The sequence below is a fragment of the Mercenaria mercenaria genome, chromosome 12 (genome assembly GCF_021730395.1).
Source record: "Mercenaria mercenaria strain notata chromosome 12, MADL_Memer_1, whole genome shotgun sequence".
In the NCBI taxonomy this organism is placed as follows: Eukaryota; Metazoa; Mollusca; class Bivalvia; order Venerida; family Veneridae; genus Mercenaria; species Mercenaria mercenaria.
In genome coordinates this window covers 60,178,246-60,196,057 of record NC_069372.1, presented here as the reverse complement: position 1 = coordinate 60,196,057, position 17,812 = coordinate 60,178,246, and the positions used below count along the sequence as shown (strand labels likewise).

The following is a 17,812-nucleotide window of genomic DNA, read 5'->3' as shown; positions in this document are numbered from 1 at the left end:
ATGCGACTTCTAAAGCATTATTCGTTTTGTTGTGTTGATCTAATATAAAACAATTTCGTCTGTTTGATGATCGACACCTTGAGCATTATTGGATATTCTTGCACTTGGTAACGCGAAGTCTTGGGCATTATCCATATGACGGAGTCTGTCATTGGCATTATCCGTTTGATGAAGTCTGTCTTGGGCATAATCCATTTGATGAAGTCTGTCTTCGGCATTATCCATTTGATGAAGTCTGTCTTCGTATTATTCATTCGATAAAACCTGTCTTGAGCATTAGCATTTGATTGGGTTCTTCTTAGGCATTATCCATGAGATGATGTTTGTCTTCGGTATTATCCATTTGATGGAGTATCAACTGAGTTATGCTCATTTGATGGAGTGCCGGCGTAAGCCCATTATATTTGACGAAGCGATGACGTGAAGTTATCTTAACTACATCGCCTGCTGAAAAACGATTTGTCGTATCTCCTTGTTTTCAAAATTAAGATATTTTGGTGCAGCTGATTCAGATCTGAAATGTCGTATGTTTGACACATCCCTTACCTAGGTGGTGTAGTTTTCACGTACTGAAAATATCAGAATATCGTATCTCCATATTTTAACCACCTTTTCCGAAACAGTATGTCTTATCTCAATCAGCCAATCAAGTAACAGAATGTTGTCACAATCAGCCAATCAGAATGTTACGTGATAAAAATTGCTAAATCAGAAGTGTCGTATGTCCAAAACTTTGGTTCTGCATTAAAAAGTAAAATGTCGTAAGTCCGAATAAACCAGAACACTCACTATGAGAAAATGTCGTATCTACAAATATTAAATGTTACGTAATAGCTGCTTTGAAGTTTTCAAAAAAGCTTTCATAACATAAAAAGTTTTGGCGAGTTGAATCTTTAACTTCGATTTTCTCGAAAAGTTAAAATTGGTAGTAACGACAAATCGTTTTTCAGCAGGCGACATTCTTTCGAAAATAACACAAGCAACTCGACGGGAAGACTTTTTCGCCTATTGGGTATTGTTCATTTGATGGGCTCTCGATTGAGTATTGTTCATTTGATGGACTCTCGACAGAGTATTGTTCATTTGATGGGCTCTAGACCGAATATTGCTCATTTAATGGAGTATCGACTGAGTATTCTAGCCTGAACCGAATATTTTCCATTTAAATGAGTCTCGAATGATTAATGTTCATTTAATTGAGTCTCGACTGAGGATTTTCATTTGATTGAGTCTGTCCTGGCATTATCCATTTGATGGAATCTTGACTGAGTAGCGTTTATTAAATGGCGTCTCGATTAAGGTGTTCATTTGATGAAGTCTCGACTAAATAGTTGATGGGGCCTATCTTGGGCTTTGTCCATCTGATGGAGTCTCTACTAAGTTTTGTTCATTTGATGGAGCATCGGCTTAAACATTTGTCACCTGATGAAGCGATGTCGTCAGGATTTCCTACGTGCCTTGAATTTCCTTAAAATAACAGACGCAGCTCTATCGAAAAGCTTGTTCGCCTACTATGATACTGGTTCAAACAAGTACAGTATGATTAAGATACTACTTAGCCTCTAGATGTAGTATTACCCAGAAAAATTTCTGACATGTAATAAAAGCAAACTATACCTACGAAATCAGGGCCAAAATACAATACATGTACTTGTAACTGATACAAGCTTGTACCAATTAAACAATGTAAAATAATACGGATGTATTGCATAAATCAGACATCCGGTATCAAGATATGCAGCGAATACAATTTTTATCCTCAATATAATTTGCATTTAATATATCTATTTATATTTTACCATTTTTTGAAATAAATTATAATCATTCTTACATTATAAACAGATAAATGTAAAGTTACAAAATACTAACGTCAGTAACTTTATCTTTTTAGCTACTACAAAATCATAATGGTAAATAAGTTCTTACAAACAAATCTAAAATTAAAGGTTTCTTTATTCGGCCAGCCGAGTTGGCAAGTAGCCGAGCAGTGTTTGTGTCTCCCCAGCTCTTTCATACATATTATATTTAAACTACAACAAAATACCCAACCTCCGCGCAGGAATATTGCCAAATACTGTACTGATAAGGGGAGGTAACACTGTGTTGGAGTTTGCAAAATACCATGTATAGTCCTACCCGAAAAATACAGTTAACATTCTATTGATTCCATAACCTCAGATCTCCTTTCTAAATTTCAGTTTGTTTAGTTCTGCCCATTGTTTTCTCGTTTAGAGCATACCCATTATTTCAACTAGGGACCATACGCCGCTTTTGATGGAATTACTTAGCTAGTGTAATTACACGCTAGTGTATCATTGAAGGTCCCATGTGCACCGCCGTATGAACACATCTGCGGATGTCTCTAAATTGTTTTTGTACTTGTTGCATGTGTAAATGTTGAGTTCTGCTCAACCTGGGGCTAGAGGGTGTGGACGGTAGCATCCATTTCCACTAAAGTCCAGGAGCATGCTCAATCAAACCGAGCCTGCAACATTTTCGATTTTTCTTTTTTTTCGTGTTGAGCGACCTGTGGAGTTTCCACTTTTTCTATTTTGTTTAAATAACCTCCTTTGGATGAAAAAGTCCATGGGTTGATATAAAGGTTGAATTGATACTTCATACCGGCATTGGCAATCGTCCTTTTTCTACATTTCAATAAATCACTTTAAAGCGTCGTATAATAGAGTAATACAATAGGGTTATTATAATAGAAGCTCGATCTTGGATGTTGTTTTCAGCTCGAGTGGATGTTTCCTGATAGGATCTCACGAGGCGCGCAAGCAACAAATTTCCAAATCTAGATACTGTTATAATGACCCTTTTATTATATACCTCCACCTTTGTGTTTGGTATTTGTTTTCGAACGAAATATTCAATGTTTAAAAAGAACTGAGTGAAGTTTTTATATGTGCTATTTGTAGAACTGTGTCAGGTCATGCATATTAAAAAAGTGGTCCGGTAACATACAATACAAAAGGTACAATATGGATTATTTTCCGCTTGTTCATATTTACTTGTGATATATATGCCGAATTTTTAACAGAATTTATATAGGTATATAATAAAAATACGTACTAACATCTTGTGCGGCATCTTCATGTTGCAAAATAATATCCATTACGTCCTTGCTTCTATCTATTACATCTATCCGCTATGCTTCTGTAATCCTGTTATACTGCTGAAGCTCAACAATCTACCCAAAGAATAGCAAGACAGTAGGACAGGTGCCATATTAACTGTCCCGCAAATATATTAATGTTTGTTATATTGCTGAAGAATCTTCCTAATGAACAGAAAGAAAATTTGATAAAATATTTATCACCCTAAACAATTGTAAGTATCATTTTGAATGTAAAAAAAATATAAAGCCGAAGTGAAATATATAAACTGATTTAATACCAAAAAATTATTATGCTGTGTGATGCAAAAATATACAGCAGTATGAAATCATAACAAGAAAGTCGTTCCGGTATTACAAATAATGACTAGACTAAGTAACAGTTTAAATCGATTTGGCCTTGTGTCCAGTCTCACAACTTATATAAAGATTTCATACAGGTTTCACTAAAATTAGAAAGCAATTTGCAGTGAAAAAATGGTACCAGTAGCTCAGCATTAAAAGGGAACTGGCTTGTCTTCTCTCATACTCTTGTGGCGGTGGATTCCATCAGAGATAAGGTGTCAATAGAGTATAAATTGGTAATCAACCTTACGTAGAGGAGTATGAACAAATTTTGCAGTTTTAGAGTTAGCAAGGTATCTCAATGATTTGATATTGTAGCCGTGTTTTTGAATCAATATACTGATTTAGATTTTATAGGACGTATATTCTGAAAATTGCATGTAAATTGAAGTACAAAAAATGCTTGTAGGGCGCTAAGGCGTTTTCTTCTCTATTTTCTTTTCATTAGAACTTGTGAACTCAGTATGATCCATTTTACATTCAGGTTTCTTGTCGTTTAAAGAAAAAAATATCATCTAGAGTGTTAACAATGTTTTCTATGATTTGAAATAGTGACCTAGTTTTACCGATGATGACCTAATTTCAATCTCAGTCTAGACTATATTGAGACAAACATTCTGAACAGGTGCGTATAGGTAAGACAGAAAGTATGACACAATACTTTTCTTTGACTGGAACGAGATACCTAGATTTAAACCTAGACAATACAGAGTGTAAACGACGAGAAATTAGTCTATATAAAGTATCTTAAAGCCATAATTCCAGTGCCTGTGGAAATAGTGCCATATATCAACTTGTGTTCCACCTTTTGATAATATACATTTCTTGAAAATGTTAAATGTGGCCTCTTATTGGTGATAAATGTGAAACTACAATTATAATAATATGATATTGCTGGAGCCACAACTGTAGCCTTCAGAATAAATCTTACCTTTTATTAAACTTGTCTGATATCTTATCGCCTTATACATTCCGTGCATGCTTAAAAATAGATCACTTCGGAAATGTAGCCATTAATTTGTAAATTATATGAATTATGACAATTTTGCCCAAGAACTTTAATTCTGGTATTACAACAGCAATTTTGTCAACTACTGAACTTGATCAAGATCTTGTGGATATCTAGTGTCAGGTTCATACAAAATACACACACTACAATTGTGACTGCTTACGTATAACAAATCTACCATTTTTACTAATTTAAGTTGGTTGTGTTACATTTGTATGTTCTGTCACAACATGTTGTTGCCTTGACATTTAATCTGGAAATTTAAAGAAACACGTCACATGTGGCAATAAAAAGTACAGACTCTACTTTAATTTATTTACCTTTTGGCACCTTTTTAAATGTTTGCAATAAGTTTGCAACCATTAAAGAAATCAAGTGATAGACGACTACATAGTGCCAGAACCTTGTTATATGTATTGTTATCTCCCCATTTGTCCACAATCCCATACATTATCATCTGCAACTTACTTGCCTATTTCTGAATGGTATTGTCTTATTTGTTGATAGATATAAATCATTGATTACTCTTCAAATCAGCAGACGGCAATATGTACTTTTAATTAGGATAAGGGGCAGGTAGGTCGATTCTCGATTGGGACAGTGCCTTATTTCATATAAGCTAATGATAGCTTTCTCATATCCAAATCACCTTTTCACTCATGAAAACATGGAATCAATTTACTGTTACACATGATAATGGAACCAACAAGGTTGCATGCAGCAACATCGTGACAATAGTCGTTGACATGTTCTCAACATTATCATTGTTGTGACAAAACTTGTTTGGAAAGTACCTCTCTTAGAGTGGCTATGACAGATAAATGCTGACAGACAAATCATTCAATAAACGTTTTTATATGACATCAGAAATAAATTCCAAAATATTGTTTTTGTGATAATAGATATCTCAGCAAACCTGTGTTGAACTATAAACACATCCATAGCACAAAATGCGGACCGGCGACTTATCTAAGGAGTCATATAATGATATAATTTATTGATTCGTGGTAAACACTAAGTTTTGTAGTAACCATAGTTCAACTCAAAACGTAATAATTACTTTAATTTTTATTTCAGCCTGATATTACGTCCAACTCGGCCACAGACCGTCAGGGGAGGTAACTAGAGTCACGAACTGGAACTATAGTAACCATTACCAGCATACCAAGACAGAATGAAGACTGAGACCCCAACATTTTACCCTCGAGCTACGCTAATGAATGATACGCTTATCATAGGGTCAGTACATTTGAAAATTCCACAAATACAAATTTGCGTTGATACCGGCGCGAAAGAAATCATTAAAAGTCCAATTTTGTGAAATCTCAAGGAAGTGTAGAGCGGCTGTATTGCATATACTTAGCACTTAATCACGTGACATTTTCAGTTTACCAAGTCCGTTGTGTTTATGATAAAAATAAGTAAAAAAATAAATTGTGAAGCAAAAATGGCCCGAAATGTACACTTTCCGCGACTTGTACCGTATTATCCACACGGACACTTGGAGTCAGAACCACCAGTCCCCACTCCATTGCTTCTGCCAACTGTGAGCCAATTTTCTTAGCATGATTACACACACAGTGTAGGTGACGAACATAAAACGAGTTTTGTTACAATAAAAATGCACGTTTTATGATCGCCACCTACGCTCAGTACATGTTATAATGCTAGAAAATACTGGCTAACATTTGTCAGGGACGAAGGAGAGTTGTGTTTTGGGTCATGACCCCAAGTGTCTGTGGTACTATCTGCAAATGACTGACAAAAAACATGTATATACTGTTAAAGCATGTGACAGCCGAAAGTGTCTCATAACCGTTTACTGTTTCCGCAAATATGAGCTGAATCTAGATAGATGTATGACCGTTTCCATTTCGTCTGTCTTTTGTTACCTTAGCTAAGATTTCAGACCCGACCTTCCACACGGAGCTATGAAAACCGATTCAAGCATTTATCTATTTTACACAACAATTACCCGTCCGCAGGAATCCTTAGTTCTATAAACATCATAAATAGCCAGTTGAATATAAATGCCTTTAGAATACATGGATCTATTCAGAAAACGAAAAAAAAAAAAAAAAAAAAAAAAAAAAAAAACGAAACTGGCCCCTGCCACTTTATGGGGGCAAGGGACAGTAGACTTGAAAAATCCACAAATCTGCGTTGATACCAGTGCGAACAAAATCATTAAAACTCCAATTTTGAGAAATGCCAGGGAAGTGTAGAGCGGGTGTGTTGCATTTACTTAGCACTTCATCATGTGACATTATCAGCCAGCCGAATCCGTAGTTTCTATAATAATCAAAGCGCTCAAAGCGATGATGGTGGCTGCTAATCAATGTTTAAAATATTACAAAGAAAGTGACAACTGAGGAATTGTTAATATAAACTATAAGAACTTTTTTTGCATTTTTTTTAATATTCGGCTTTGGTTTCAAAATTAATCCTTTTTCACTGCCAGTCATTGTTTACATACACACTGATTCAGTCTTTAACGAATAGTTTTGATTATTTGTGAGGAAAACGACAACATAAATTACATCGAAAATGTTTTACTATGAATAAATAATATAAGCTTTTTCTCCAAATCATTCAGCTTTTAAGATTTCTTTTTAAAGCTTTTGGGCAGTGTCTGTCATGAATTATTATACACACTGATTTAGTCCGTATCAGATAGCTGTGGTTTTCATGAGACTTTTGTGAAAGAAAACAACACAAACATGCACCACAGATGCACCTCAGAATGTCAGTTCTGCAGCTAGTGTATTTTAGAGGTGCATTAATTATCACTCCTTGGCAAAAATGCTGGACATTAAGTCAGACAAACTTACAACTTTAGTCAGACCGAGAAAAAAGTCGAAAATATGTAACTGGCGAAATGAAACCGTTTTACTTTTTATACATATATTTGTATCCAGATATATTGAGACGCACCATGAGAAAACCAGCATAGTGCGTTAGCGAACAGCAAGGATCCTGACCAGAGTGGTGTATGGATCCGCAGTTTGATTTGGGCCCATGCTGGTCACAAATGCACTATGTTGTTTTTCTCATGGTGCGACTCGAATGAATTTAGCTGAAGTGAGCAGAATCTGTCTTGAAACAATTCAATTTTTAAGTTGGTCAAATCTGTTATCCGACGACTTGCTACAGTCTGACACATGGCCTTTTCAAAAAGGCGAGTATTAGTATCATCGCTGCGCCCACTTTCACGGGCTTACAAGTTGATGAAATCGTGATACAGTAGCACCACTTAGTCAAAGCGAGCTTAAAACACTTCTCAGCTTGGGCGACCTGTGGGTTTCCACGTTGATAATTCGTGTTTTGTCAGACGAAATTATACCGAATACATGTGTATCTATGCATACATATATTATCTTATATTGTACATTTGCTGAAGGAAGATTATCCATGAGGGAATATTATTTAGAAAACGTACATGTCTTTGATTCTCACGGCAGGTCACATTGCAAATAATATCGAATGAATTTTAACTGAATGTTCTTTTATTTTTGTTCACTCTCGTATTGTAAGCATGTTTTAGTATATTTTGTTCTTGATATAACTTGAACAGTTCATCGTTATATCAATAAAGTACTGTTCTGTTCATAAACCATCTCACTAAATTTGCGCTAATTAGTGTTAATTGGCAGTATCAACGCCTGAGGAAATCCATATCACTGCTGATTATCGATTTTCTATAAATAGCCTAATCAACATGCGGTCATATTTTTGCGTGCTTGAAACGAAAACGAGACAATGCAGTCGAAAATTCAGTAACATTCTTAGATCACTAGGGTTGCATTAATATAATATCTTACAATTTGATAGCTATGACGAAATTTAAGTTTGTTCTGACATATTTGAAAAGTATTACAACTTGCTGGAAAAGATATCAGCAGTACAAACTGGTATTGTCTATGGACCGGACATGTTTGGAAACTTTTCCGTTGAAATTCCGTTTCTATTTTTAGCCGCGGATTATTGCTATCAGAAGTCATTGTTCTTTATCAAATAAAGCCTTAAATTTCGGAAGTTATACATGTGACACTGCGGTTAGGAAACATTTTTGAATTGTCAGTCTGGATTCCCAGGCTAGGTTTCTATATACATAAGCTACCTTTTTCAACGTTATAAGCTACGTGGCCTCTGGGGCAGTACTATGTAATAGCTAATCAATATCATCGCTCCAGTTCAGGTGAAATGAGGTCATCGTTTATTCACGTGACCATAAATTTGCATATTTGTATTCATACACGTTGTTGTTTTAATTAAAACGTTGACCTCAGTTTGTATTGATTTTAGTCGCCAAATTTACATTAAAAATGGTATTAAGGCGTATATTGTAGCTTTTCAAATTATGCACGTTGTGTAGATAATTGTTTTCCTAGAAAGCTTGGAACTATTTTTGGTTGTGTTGTTAGGATGGTCTTAAGAACTGACAAGATTTTTCAAACGGAGTATTCTTTTTTGACACTGGTGGCAGCTAGCAGCCACCAAAAACGATAATAATCAAAGTACTGAGAGGACAGATGGGGGCAATGCTTTGCAGTTTCAAGACTTGATGTAACCCATTCATGTCAGGGAAGTACATGCAGGCACTATGTAATGCACTTATGTGTGGCAAGAAATGGAGTGGTCACAACTTTAAGAGTGCACAACAATAAAATTTATTAACTTTGTGTTCAATACACTTCTATATTTTGTTCAAAAGGTAAAGATAAAAAATCTAGTCTTGTTCAATAGCAGCTGTTCATCGACAAACAAAAACCTTTCATTGCCAGGTTTGATAAAATGAAAAAGATAAAGCTATACAATGTATTTCAATTTCTTCAATACTTCTGTTTGCACTCTATGTCCTGACATCATGTGTTCTTGACAGTCTAACAGAAACAGGCAAACTTTGTAACACTTTATGAAAGTTTGGAAAGAAAGTCAAAATATTCCAATATGTGAAAGTTTAAAGGAACAGGATTTCCTTGAACTGACATTGAAAAAATCTAGGCTATGTTTTCTAATGTGTACAATATTTATCAATTAAAAAATTCAGGAATGTTTTTTGTTACAAATATTAAAAGCATCATTTTAATAAGGAGTCGTCATTTGTTAACACACAAACACCTGTAAAAAATATTTTTATAGATCTACCTTTTTTCCATTCCAACTATTGCTAAAATTCAGTGACTGTTTTCTTAAAAACATACATGATATATGATGATATTATTATTCATATTGTTTGTTATGTTTGTTGATCAAAATAACATTGTCTTTTTCAATTTTAGGTTATTTAATGTACACCTGTATTTCAAACTATCAATATCATGATATAAGAAATACATTAAACACTATGAAAACCGTGATTCGTCATATCAATGAACCTACCGAACTGGCGTATACAGTTAGGTTCGAGTAAATTAGGATACGAAACGCCCATGGAAAAAGAACAAGATTTCTGGTGGTTCTGCCTTCGAATATCACCATCAGAAACCATTTGCACCCTCAGATAGATGAAATACATTAAAATGGTAACATAAATGTATATCTGCAGGGATAATTACCAAGAAAATGAAGCCAAAATATAACGGGCACCTGTGGCAAGTTATCATCGCGGAGTGGTGGATTACCTCCCATAGCAAAAATTACTCGGTCTGAAAAATGATGAAATACGTACATGTACACGCAATTATAACAGTATTTAACGCACTTTTTAACGATAATTTTCCTGCAGATAAATAGCAGTTTGATCAGCGTATATGGCGTTTTTTTAAAAATAAAAATCTGGAAATGAATGTTTTCTTCGGTCCTTTTTCAAGGATTTCCCGAACATTATAATTATGTTAAACACGTCATATACATAATGTTCTGATCTTTAGACTAAAGAATCGGGCACATGTTCAGTTTGGGAAATGCTGTACTTTTCCAGAATAAGCGCGTTTCTATTGGCCCTATTGTGAGGTCGGATTTCAGGAAAAAGTAAAAAAAAAATATATATCTCCTGATTTGCGGTGGCGTGGTGGTTCCAATTGAAATTACTGCATGCCCGCAAGATTCTGATGCCATAACTTTTGACAGCATCTCCATGGATTCAAACCTTCCCTAGATGACATGTATATTCAGGATGCTCTCTCCAATTCACATATCCATATCGACGCACTCTTTGCGAAATCTGCTATATCGGCGGTTTCTTTGTGTCGGCACCGGCTATTTTTTGCTATAAACAGTGCCCAGGTTGGTATGGGAGGCGAAAAATCGAGCTGCCATCCATGATCATAGGTATGCTGCTCAAAATAAGTAGAGCACGGAACATAAGATTGTCTTTTCTATATTTTATAGTGTTTACTTTTTAATTATCAGCGATTTTGCTCGCAACTCGATGAAATTTGTTGATGGTGTACTGACATGGAACACTAGCCCGTCTTTTTCCACAGTCTTTAACCAGTTTTTGCTTTGATATCATACATATCAAGCGCTCTATTTATATTCATTTATCAATATTCTTCCAAATAATAAAGATAAATAGGCCGAAATGTAAATGGAATTTTTCAAAACCACTTACTTTCGGTTTTGTCGTGGCACCGGCGGTCTCTCTGCATACCAGTTTGTTTTTTTTTTTCATTTTTTTTTTTATGCACAGGCAGGCTCTCTGCATTACGCACAGAGAAGCTCTAGGCTAATGACTATCTGGAAACATTATAGCCTAATTAATTTGGTGTGTTTATCTGACTTTTTATAACTGCCAACCTGTTTATAGCAAAGAATCGCCGGTGCCGACGCAAGAAACCGCCGATAAAGCAAATTTCGCAAAGAGTCCGCCAATATTGATATGCACCGTGCAATTGCGTATTAAATTTTAGTAACTATTTGAAATTCAATTAATTTTTATGCAACTTCTGTGGACAAGACATTTTGTTAACGATTTACAGCTGATTTCGAGATCAAAATATATAATTATACATAATAAACAATCACGAATAAGGACGGTCCGACCAAGTACATAAATATGCCTTTAAGCTTTAAAATGTTCTTAATAGTTGGTGTAAAACAGAAGTAATCTGTTCATAGTTGATTTTACGAATTCGAACAATGAGAGAAAAAAATCTACTGACGATTATTAGATTAGATAATAATTACATAAAAATCAAACTGTCAAATTAATCACCCCCCCCCCCCCCACCCCCCCACGCGAACCAAATAAGTCATAAATTCAAACTGACGAATAAGTACTGATTTTTTTTCTACTTATTCTATTTCAAGTAAACCACTGTTTTTTTATTTTATTTTTATTATTATTATTATCTTTTATATAGTATTAATTTTTATAAATAACATATCTCTTGAAAATATTTCAGCACTCTGTTTTCTGAAATAATATTTTAGAAATAACATCTGCACAGAAAAGATATTTTAACAGATTGCGAATCGGGATCTATAGGATGTTGCCGCATATTTATAGATTCGCCTACTGATAAACGATACTGATCGCCGCGAACTGATAAAGTTTCTCCATAATACACATCCACAACAGTGTCGAGGCACGGTGATGAAAAAAATCAATAATCTATCGTTTTATCAGTGGCGTTGCAATTCCTTAGTAGTTGCTATTTTCACGCAGAATCATGAACGCATTTTTTGAGCGTATCGAAGCTAGTTATTGGATTTCAGAATAGGTCACATGATCAAAACAAGTGTCGGTTTCAGAATCGATCACGTGATCAAATCAGGCGTCTTTACTATTCTTACGCTTAAGAAGATCTATTATAATTTATATTTATAATGCAGTTTAGTGTTTCTTCACATACTGTTGTTGATATAAAATGTTTAGATCTATTTAATCATATCTGGATCGAAAATATAATTGCAAAATGCAATATGAAAGTTATGTTTGGTAAATACTTTGGAACTTGTTTTCTGTGTGTTGTCAGTTTGGTCATAAGCTCGACAAGCAAATTGAAAGACGGTTTGTTAAATCTGGGGGCATTGCCCCCAAAAACGAGTAAAACTCAGGTTTCAGGACACTAAATTTTGAGGCAAAAATGGCCCAAAATGCACACCTTGTGCGACCTGTACCATATTATCTGCAAATGACAGACCTAAAATATATGTATATTTTAAAGCATATGTCTCATACACGTTTTCTTTTTAAATCTGAGCTGAATCCGGATGGATGGATGATCGTTTCAATTTTATCTGACTTCCGTTACCTCAAGTAAGATTTTAGACCCGGTGGTTTACACGGAGCTAGGTAAATCGATTCAAGCATTTATTTATTTACACAATAATTACTTGTACGCAGGAATCCTTACTTTATAGACATCATATAAATGCCTTTAATATACATCTACCTATTATATACACAAAAAACGTACCCTGCCACAATACGAAACTGGCCCCTGCCACTTAATGGGAGGGATCGAAAACGAAACTAGGTGTTTGGAAAAGACAGAATAAAGGGTATGGTTATAATATAATTTATGCTTTCTATATTGTACATTTTTGTAGAATATTAAACGTTTATGCAAATAGTAAGACGTTTATGCAAACATAAAGATATTTAAAATATGGGTTTATTAGCAATTAACTGTAAAGTAACGTTATTGTATACAGGAGACAACATGTCCATTTAACATTTTAATGGATATCTAGCGAATAAATATGAAATAACATGGCGTTAATATTTCTTGAGTATTCGATTCTAAACTATATAATCATTAAGGTGTTAGGGTACCTAACTTTATCATGTACTTGCGTACATGTATAACCTATATTTAAAAAAAAACTCGTTCAATGTTGCCTAACAAACACTGTTATCAAAAGGTCGTTGCTATGATTTATTACATGAAGTCACTGTACATAAGCTATGATTTATTACATGAAATCACTGTACATAAGTTATATTGATTCTGACTGAATATTAAGCTTAAAATACGTTTAATTCTGTTGATTGCATCACAATTTTATGTATTTCTGCTCTATTTTCATTGAGGAATAGCATTATATTTACACTCCAGATTCCATACCTCATGTTTTTATTTCGATGTAAATGAGATGTGAAACCAAAATTTGTAGTCCTGTTTGGCGCCATATAACCTATACTGTGTTGGTGCGCCGTAACCCCAAATAAATAAATAAATACACTCCAGAATTTATAGGTAGGGTACAAGGCTTATTTTGTAGGACAACTTGAATGACAATGTTACATGGGTCAGAAACTACAATTGTTTGCGATTTAATTAATGAATAGAAAGCATTACGGTTTGTATTAACAAGTTTAGTGTCAATAAACATTTATTCCATATGTAAAAAAGGCTCTGGTTTGGGCGGTTCTGGATAAGTAGAGCCGGGCTACCATTATCATTAAGCATAATGCGAGAATGTGTCTGAGGAAAGACATAAAGCGAGTATATGTCTGAGGAAGACATGAAGGGAGTATGCGTCTGAGGAAAGACATAAAACGAGTTTGCGTCTGAGGAAAGACATGAAGCGAGTATATGTCTGAGGAAAGACATGAAGCGAGTATATGTGTCTGAGGAAAGACATGAAGCGAGTATATGTCTGAGGAAAGACATGAAGCGAGTATATGTCTGCAGAAAGACATGAAGCGAGTATGCGCCTGAGGAAAGATATGAAGCTGAGGAAAAACATGAAACGAGTATATATCTAAGGAAAGACATGAAGCGAGTATGTGTCTGAGAAAAGACATAAAACGAGTTTGTGTCTGAGAAAAGACATGAACCGAGTATATGTCTGAAGAAAGACTTAAAGCGAGTATGTGTCTGAGGAAAGACATGCAGCGAGTATGTGTCTGAGGAAAGACTTGAAGCGAGTATATGTCTGAGGAAAGACATGAAGCGAGTATGTGTCTGAGGAAAGACTTGAAGCGAGTATGTCTCTGATGAAAGACATGAAGCGAGTATGTATCTGAGGAAAGAAATAAATACATAAACGAGTATGAACATACCCCATGGATAAGTATTTCAGCAGGAATAGTTTGTGTAACAAATACACAAGGTATGCAGCCTCAGTATAATTCACATCTAGCGAGACATTAGAAATAGCGTTATTGATTTTTCATTATAACATTTTTAGTTGGCATTCTGATTGCCGATTTTGTCAGAAAGCCTTACATTATACAGCCATGTTTAAAAAAATATTTTTTCCGTTGCTGGATGTTTCTGTGTCAGAGAAAACTTTCACGATAAACTTATTTCAAAAGTCATGGTTTTACAAGATAAATTTGTCACAATATCATATATATTGTCTAATTTGGTTTGCAGCTGAATAACAGTAATATGCAACGACAGGGCTATTTAGGTCATAAATGAAAAATGTTACATAGTGACAGAATGTGAACATTCACAGAAATTCTTAAATCTTATGTTTTTGTCAAATACCTTATATTCGCTTATAGAAAGGTGTAGCATCTCAATTTGTTAAGAAATTATAAGTGAAACGGACGCTCCCGCGGTGGTCCCTTGAATGTTATGTGGCAAGATATGGTTTAAAGGCATTATTTCGTTTGTAGGCAACAAAAAAGTTGAAATTTAGGGACCACTTAACGATGTGCACTTTTTCATAAAATTATCAAATGCTTTAAAAGATGTATTACATATTGTATGACTCTCGTATGTTATATAAGAATGACTTGGCGTAATGGCTGAAGGAGGTGACGTTACACCAATCAAAGACGGATCAGATGCTGACTTTGATATTGTCTGTACACCTTGTGGAGAAGGCAACATCAGCGAAGAAGCTGTCAAATATTGCCCTGACTGCCAGGAGTATCTGTGTACAACGTGTACGATACATCATGGTCGACAAAAGGCTACACGTTCTCATAAGCTACTAGACAGAGATACTGCCAAACAAGGGTCGGTGCCTGCCGTGACAACAAAATGCCGTTACCATCCAGACCGTGATATCGAGATGTACTGTGAAGGGCATGACATGGTTTATTGTCTGAAGTGTATAGCAACTGATCATAGGTTTGTTTTTTATTGTTTAAGTTCATCTGTCTTCTGAAATATCTAGATCTTTATGTTAAGTAGCAATTTTATATTAATATACAGTAACATAGTGATATACGATTCGATAACCAGTTAGCATGTATCTGCATGCTAAATAGTGAATGAATTGACTTAATAGTTCAGCAATAAAGAAATAATGAAAGTAAATATATTGTACCAGTTCAAAGCACTGACTTAGTTATGATAGATATACAAGTGTTCGTATCTTCTTGTTTTATATCCCTCGTTCTACCCTCCACGACATTTGCCCTTCAATAAACGAAACATTTACAGAAATTAACCTCCCACTCCCCATAAAGTACTGAGAGGAAATGTGCTCATTCCCTCAATTGCTTGTTGTTATTTCCAAATGTATAACTGCTCCTCGTTCTAAGATTTTTTTGTATGTTATTGTTTGTCGTAAACAATTGTCCAGTGCGTGAAGAGTGTGCTAAAATATATTCATCATTATGAGTAATGTACTGCCGGTCATTGTATAATAGACTATTACATATACCGTACTTCAAAGGAAGTACATATTTATCTTATAGGACCAACCAAACTTGATTTCATACTTGTCGGAATTCCTGCAACGAAATCTTCAGATATTTTGACCTTTATTTTACTGCTCGCCGTCCATGTCTGTCTGTTTATTATTAAATATTAATGAGAAAACAAAGATGGATCCAGTTATGAAAATGTTGAAAGAGCAAGATCTCTTCTTACTAATTAGTAAGGTTAAATGTTTTCAAAACGTAATTATACTCTCAAATGCATTAGGGGAATGACATTGTCATTTTGAAACAGTATTTGGGGGCAAATCTTCAAAATACATTTTTAAATGGGGGGTAATGTCCACAAATGCATTTTACATTTAAGGCAGATGAGCAAATGTTCTATATCCGTTATGTTTCATTTTTGGGTTTTGGAATATCACCATCATTTGTTTCTTATATAGATGCATTAACAATTGATATTTTAGGAAATAAAATAGTTTAATTTCATTTTTATTTATCAAAATAAATACTATGACTGCATTAAGTTTATTTCATTTGTAACATAGAGCCTGTAGTGGAGTGACTGGTATAGAAGAAATAAAGACATCGTCTATTCAACAAATGGAGGTAGACCGTTTACAGAATGACACAAGAAACATACAAGAGCGTTTAGCAGACACTGATAAGAAGAAACAGAAAAACATCGATTGTCTTGAAGAACAAAGAGATGAAATATTTACCAAAATCGAGGACGTTGAGAGGGGCTTGATAGAACATATCCGAAAATTAAAACGTGAAGCGGTCAGTACTTTAAACAAGGATTATACTTTGGTTAAAGAAAAACTGAAGTCTGGCATCACCCTAATCGCAAATATGAAAAAGGAAATAGAGAATGCAAGTAGCCAGTCCCAAACATTTACCAGTATGGATGTGGGACAGCAGTTTGTTCAGATGAAACTGATACAACAGACTGTAAATGATGCAGTAAAATTGGTTGAAGATAGCGAGGCAAAAGGTAGCAAAGTTTTATGTTTTACAGAAAATGCAGATTTAAAGACTTCAATTATGACAGCAACATCTTTAGGACATGTGAATACAGTTACAGAAAATGACCGCCAAACTGCCCAAAGAGTATATAAGGTGAAATCAAAGAAGGAGATCAATATCAAGGTGCCAAACGACCGTGCCACGTGTCAGATAGTTGATTTATGTCAGCTACAGGACGGTACGATCATACTGGCTGACTGCAATAATTGGAAGATTAAGAGGCTTGATATGAATTACAACATCAAGGATCACTATGACCTAGGTCACTTGCTCAGGGGTATCTGTTGTACTGGTCAGAATGAAGTAGCTGTGAAAATGTATAGCAACAAGTTCAGTTTATATCAGTCGGCAGTTCATTCTCTAAGCTGAGAGAGATATCTGTAGCTGGAAATTATTGGGGAATGACTTACTGTACTGGACAGCTGTGGATATCTACCGGAAGTGGTGTCAATGTTTACAGTACATCCGGTACTCTACTGAAAACTATTGGCAAAGGTATCAATGGTCAGAATATATTTAAATCATATACTTGTAGTATGGCAGTCAGCGGGGAAACTGTTATCGTAACAGATTGCAGTGATGGAGCCGTGTGTCTGGAAAGAGATTACACGGTACAAAGAGAATTGAGGGACAAAAGGCTTAGCAACACACAAGGTGTATGTGTATCTAGTGATGGAACCGTGTTCCTGTCTGGATACAGTTCACACAATATTGTGATGTTTGATAAGAATGGGAAATGCCTCGGAGAGTTGGTAGCCAAAGACGCTGGTCTGGCGAATCCAATCGCATTGCG

At 35.0% G+C, this 17,812-nt stretch overlaps 1 protein-coding gene across 1 annotated transcript; it reads left to right on the top strand.

Moving 5' to 3' along the window:
- The first annotated feature begins 15,108 nt into the window (after positions 1-15,108).
- Positions 15,109-17,558, top strand: LOC123534916 (E3 ubiquitin-protein ligase TRIM33-like). Its single transcript, XM_053518872.1, has 2 exons — positions 15,109-15,454; positions 16,539-17,558. The coding sequence occupies exons 1-2, from the start codon at positions 15,123-15,125 to the stop codon at positions 17,386-17,388; spliced, it is 1,182 nt and encodes a 393-aa protein (XP_053374847.1). The 5' UTR covers positions 15,109-15,122; the 3' UTR covers positions 17,389-17,558.
- The last annotated feature ends 254 nt before the right edge of the window (positions 17,559-17,812 follow it).

Bases quoted from the DNA above. Each gene is read 5' to 3' on its own strand.
- LOC123534916 (XM_053518872.1), top strand. From the start codon at position 15,123: ATGGCTGAAGGAGGTGACGTTACACCAATCAAAGACGGATCAGATGCT. The intron at 15,455-16,538 runs GTTTGTTTTTTA...TTTGTAACATAG, and splicing joins TGTATAGCAACTGATCATAG to AGCCTGTAGTGGAGTGACTG.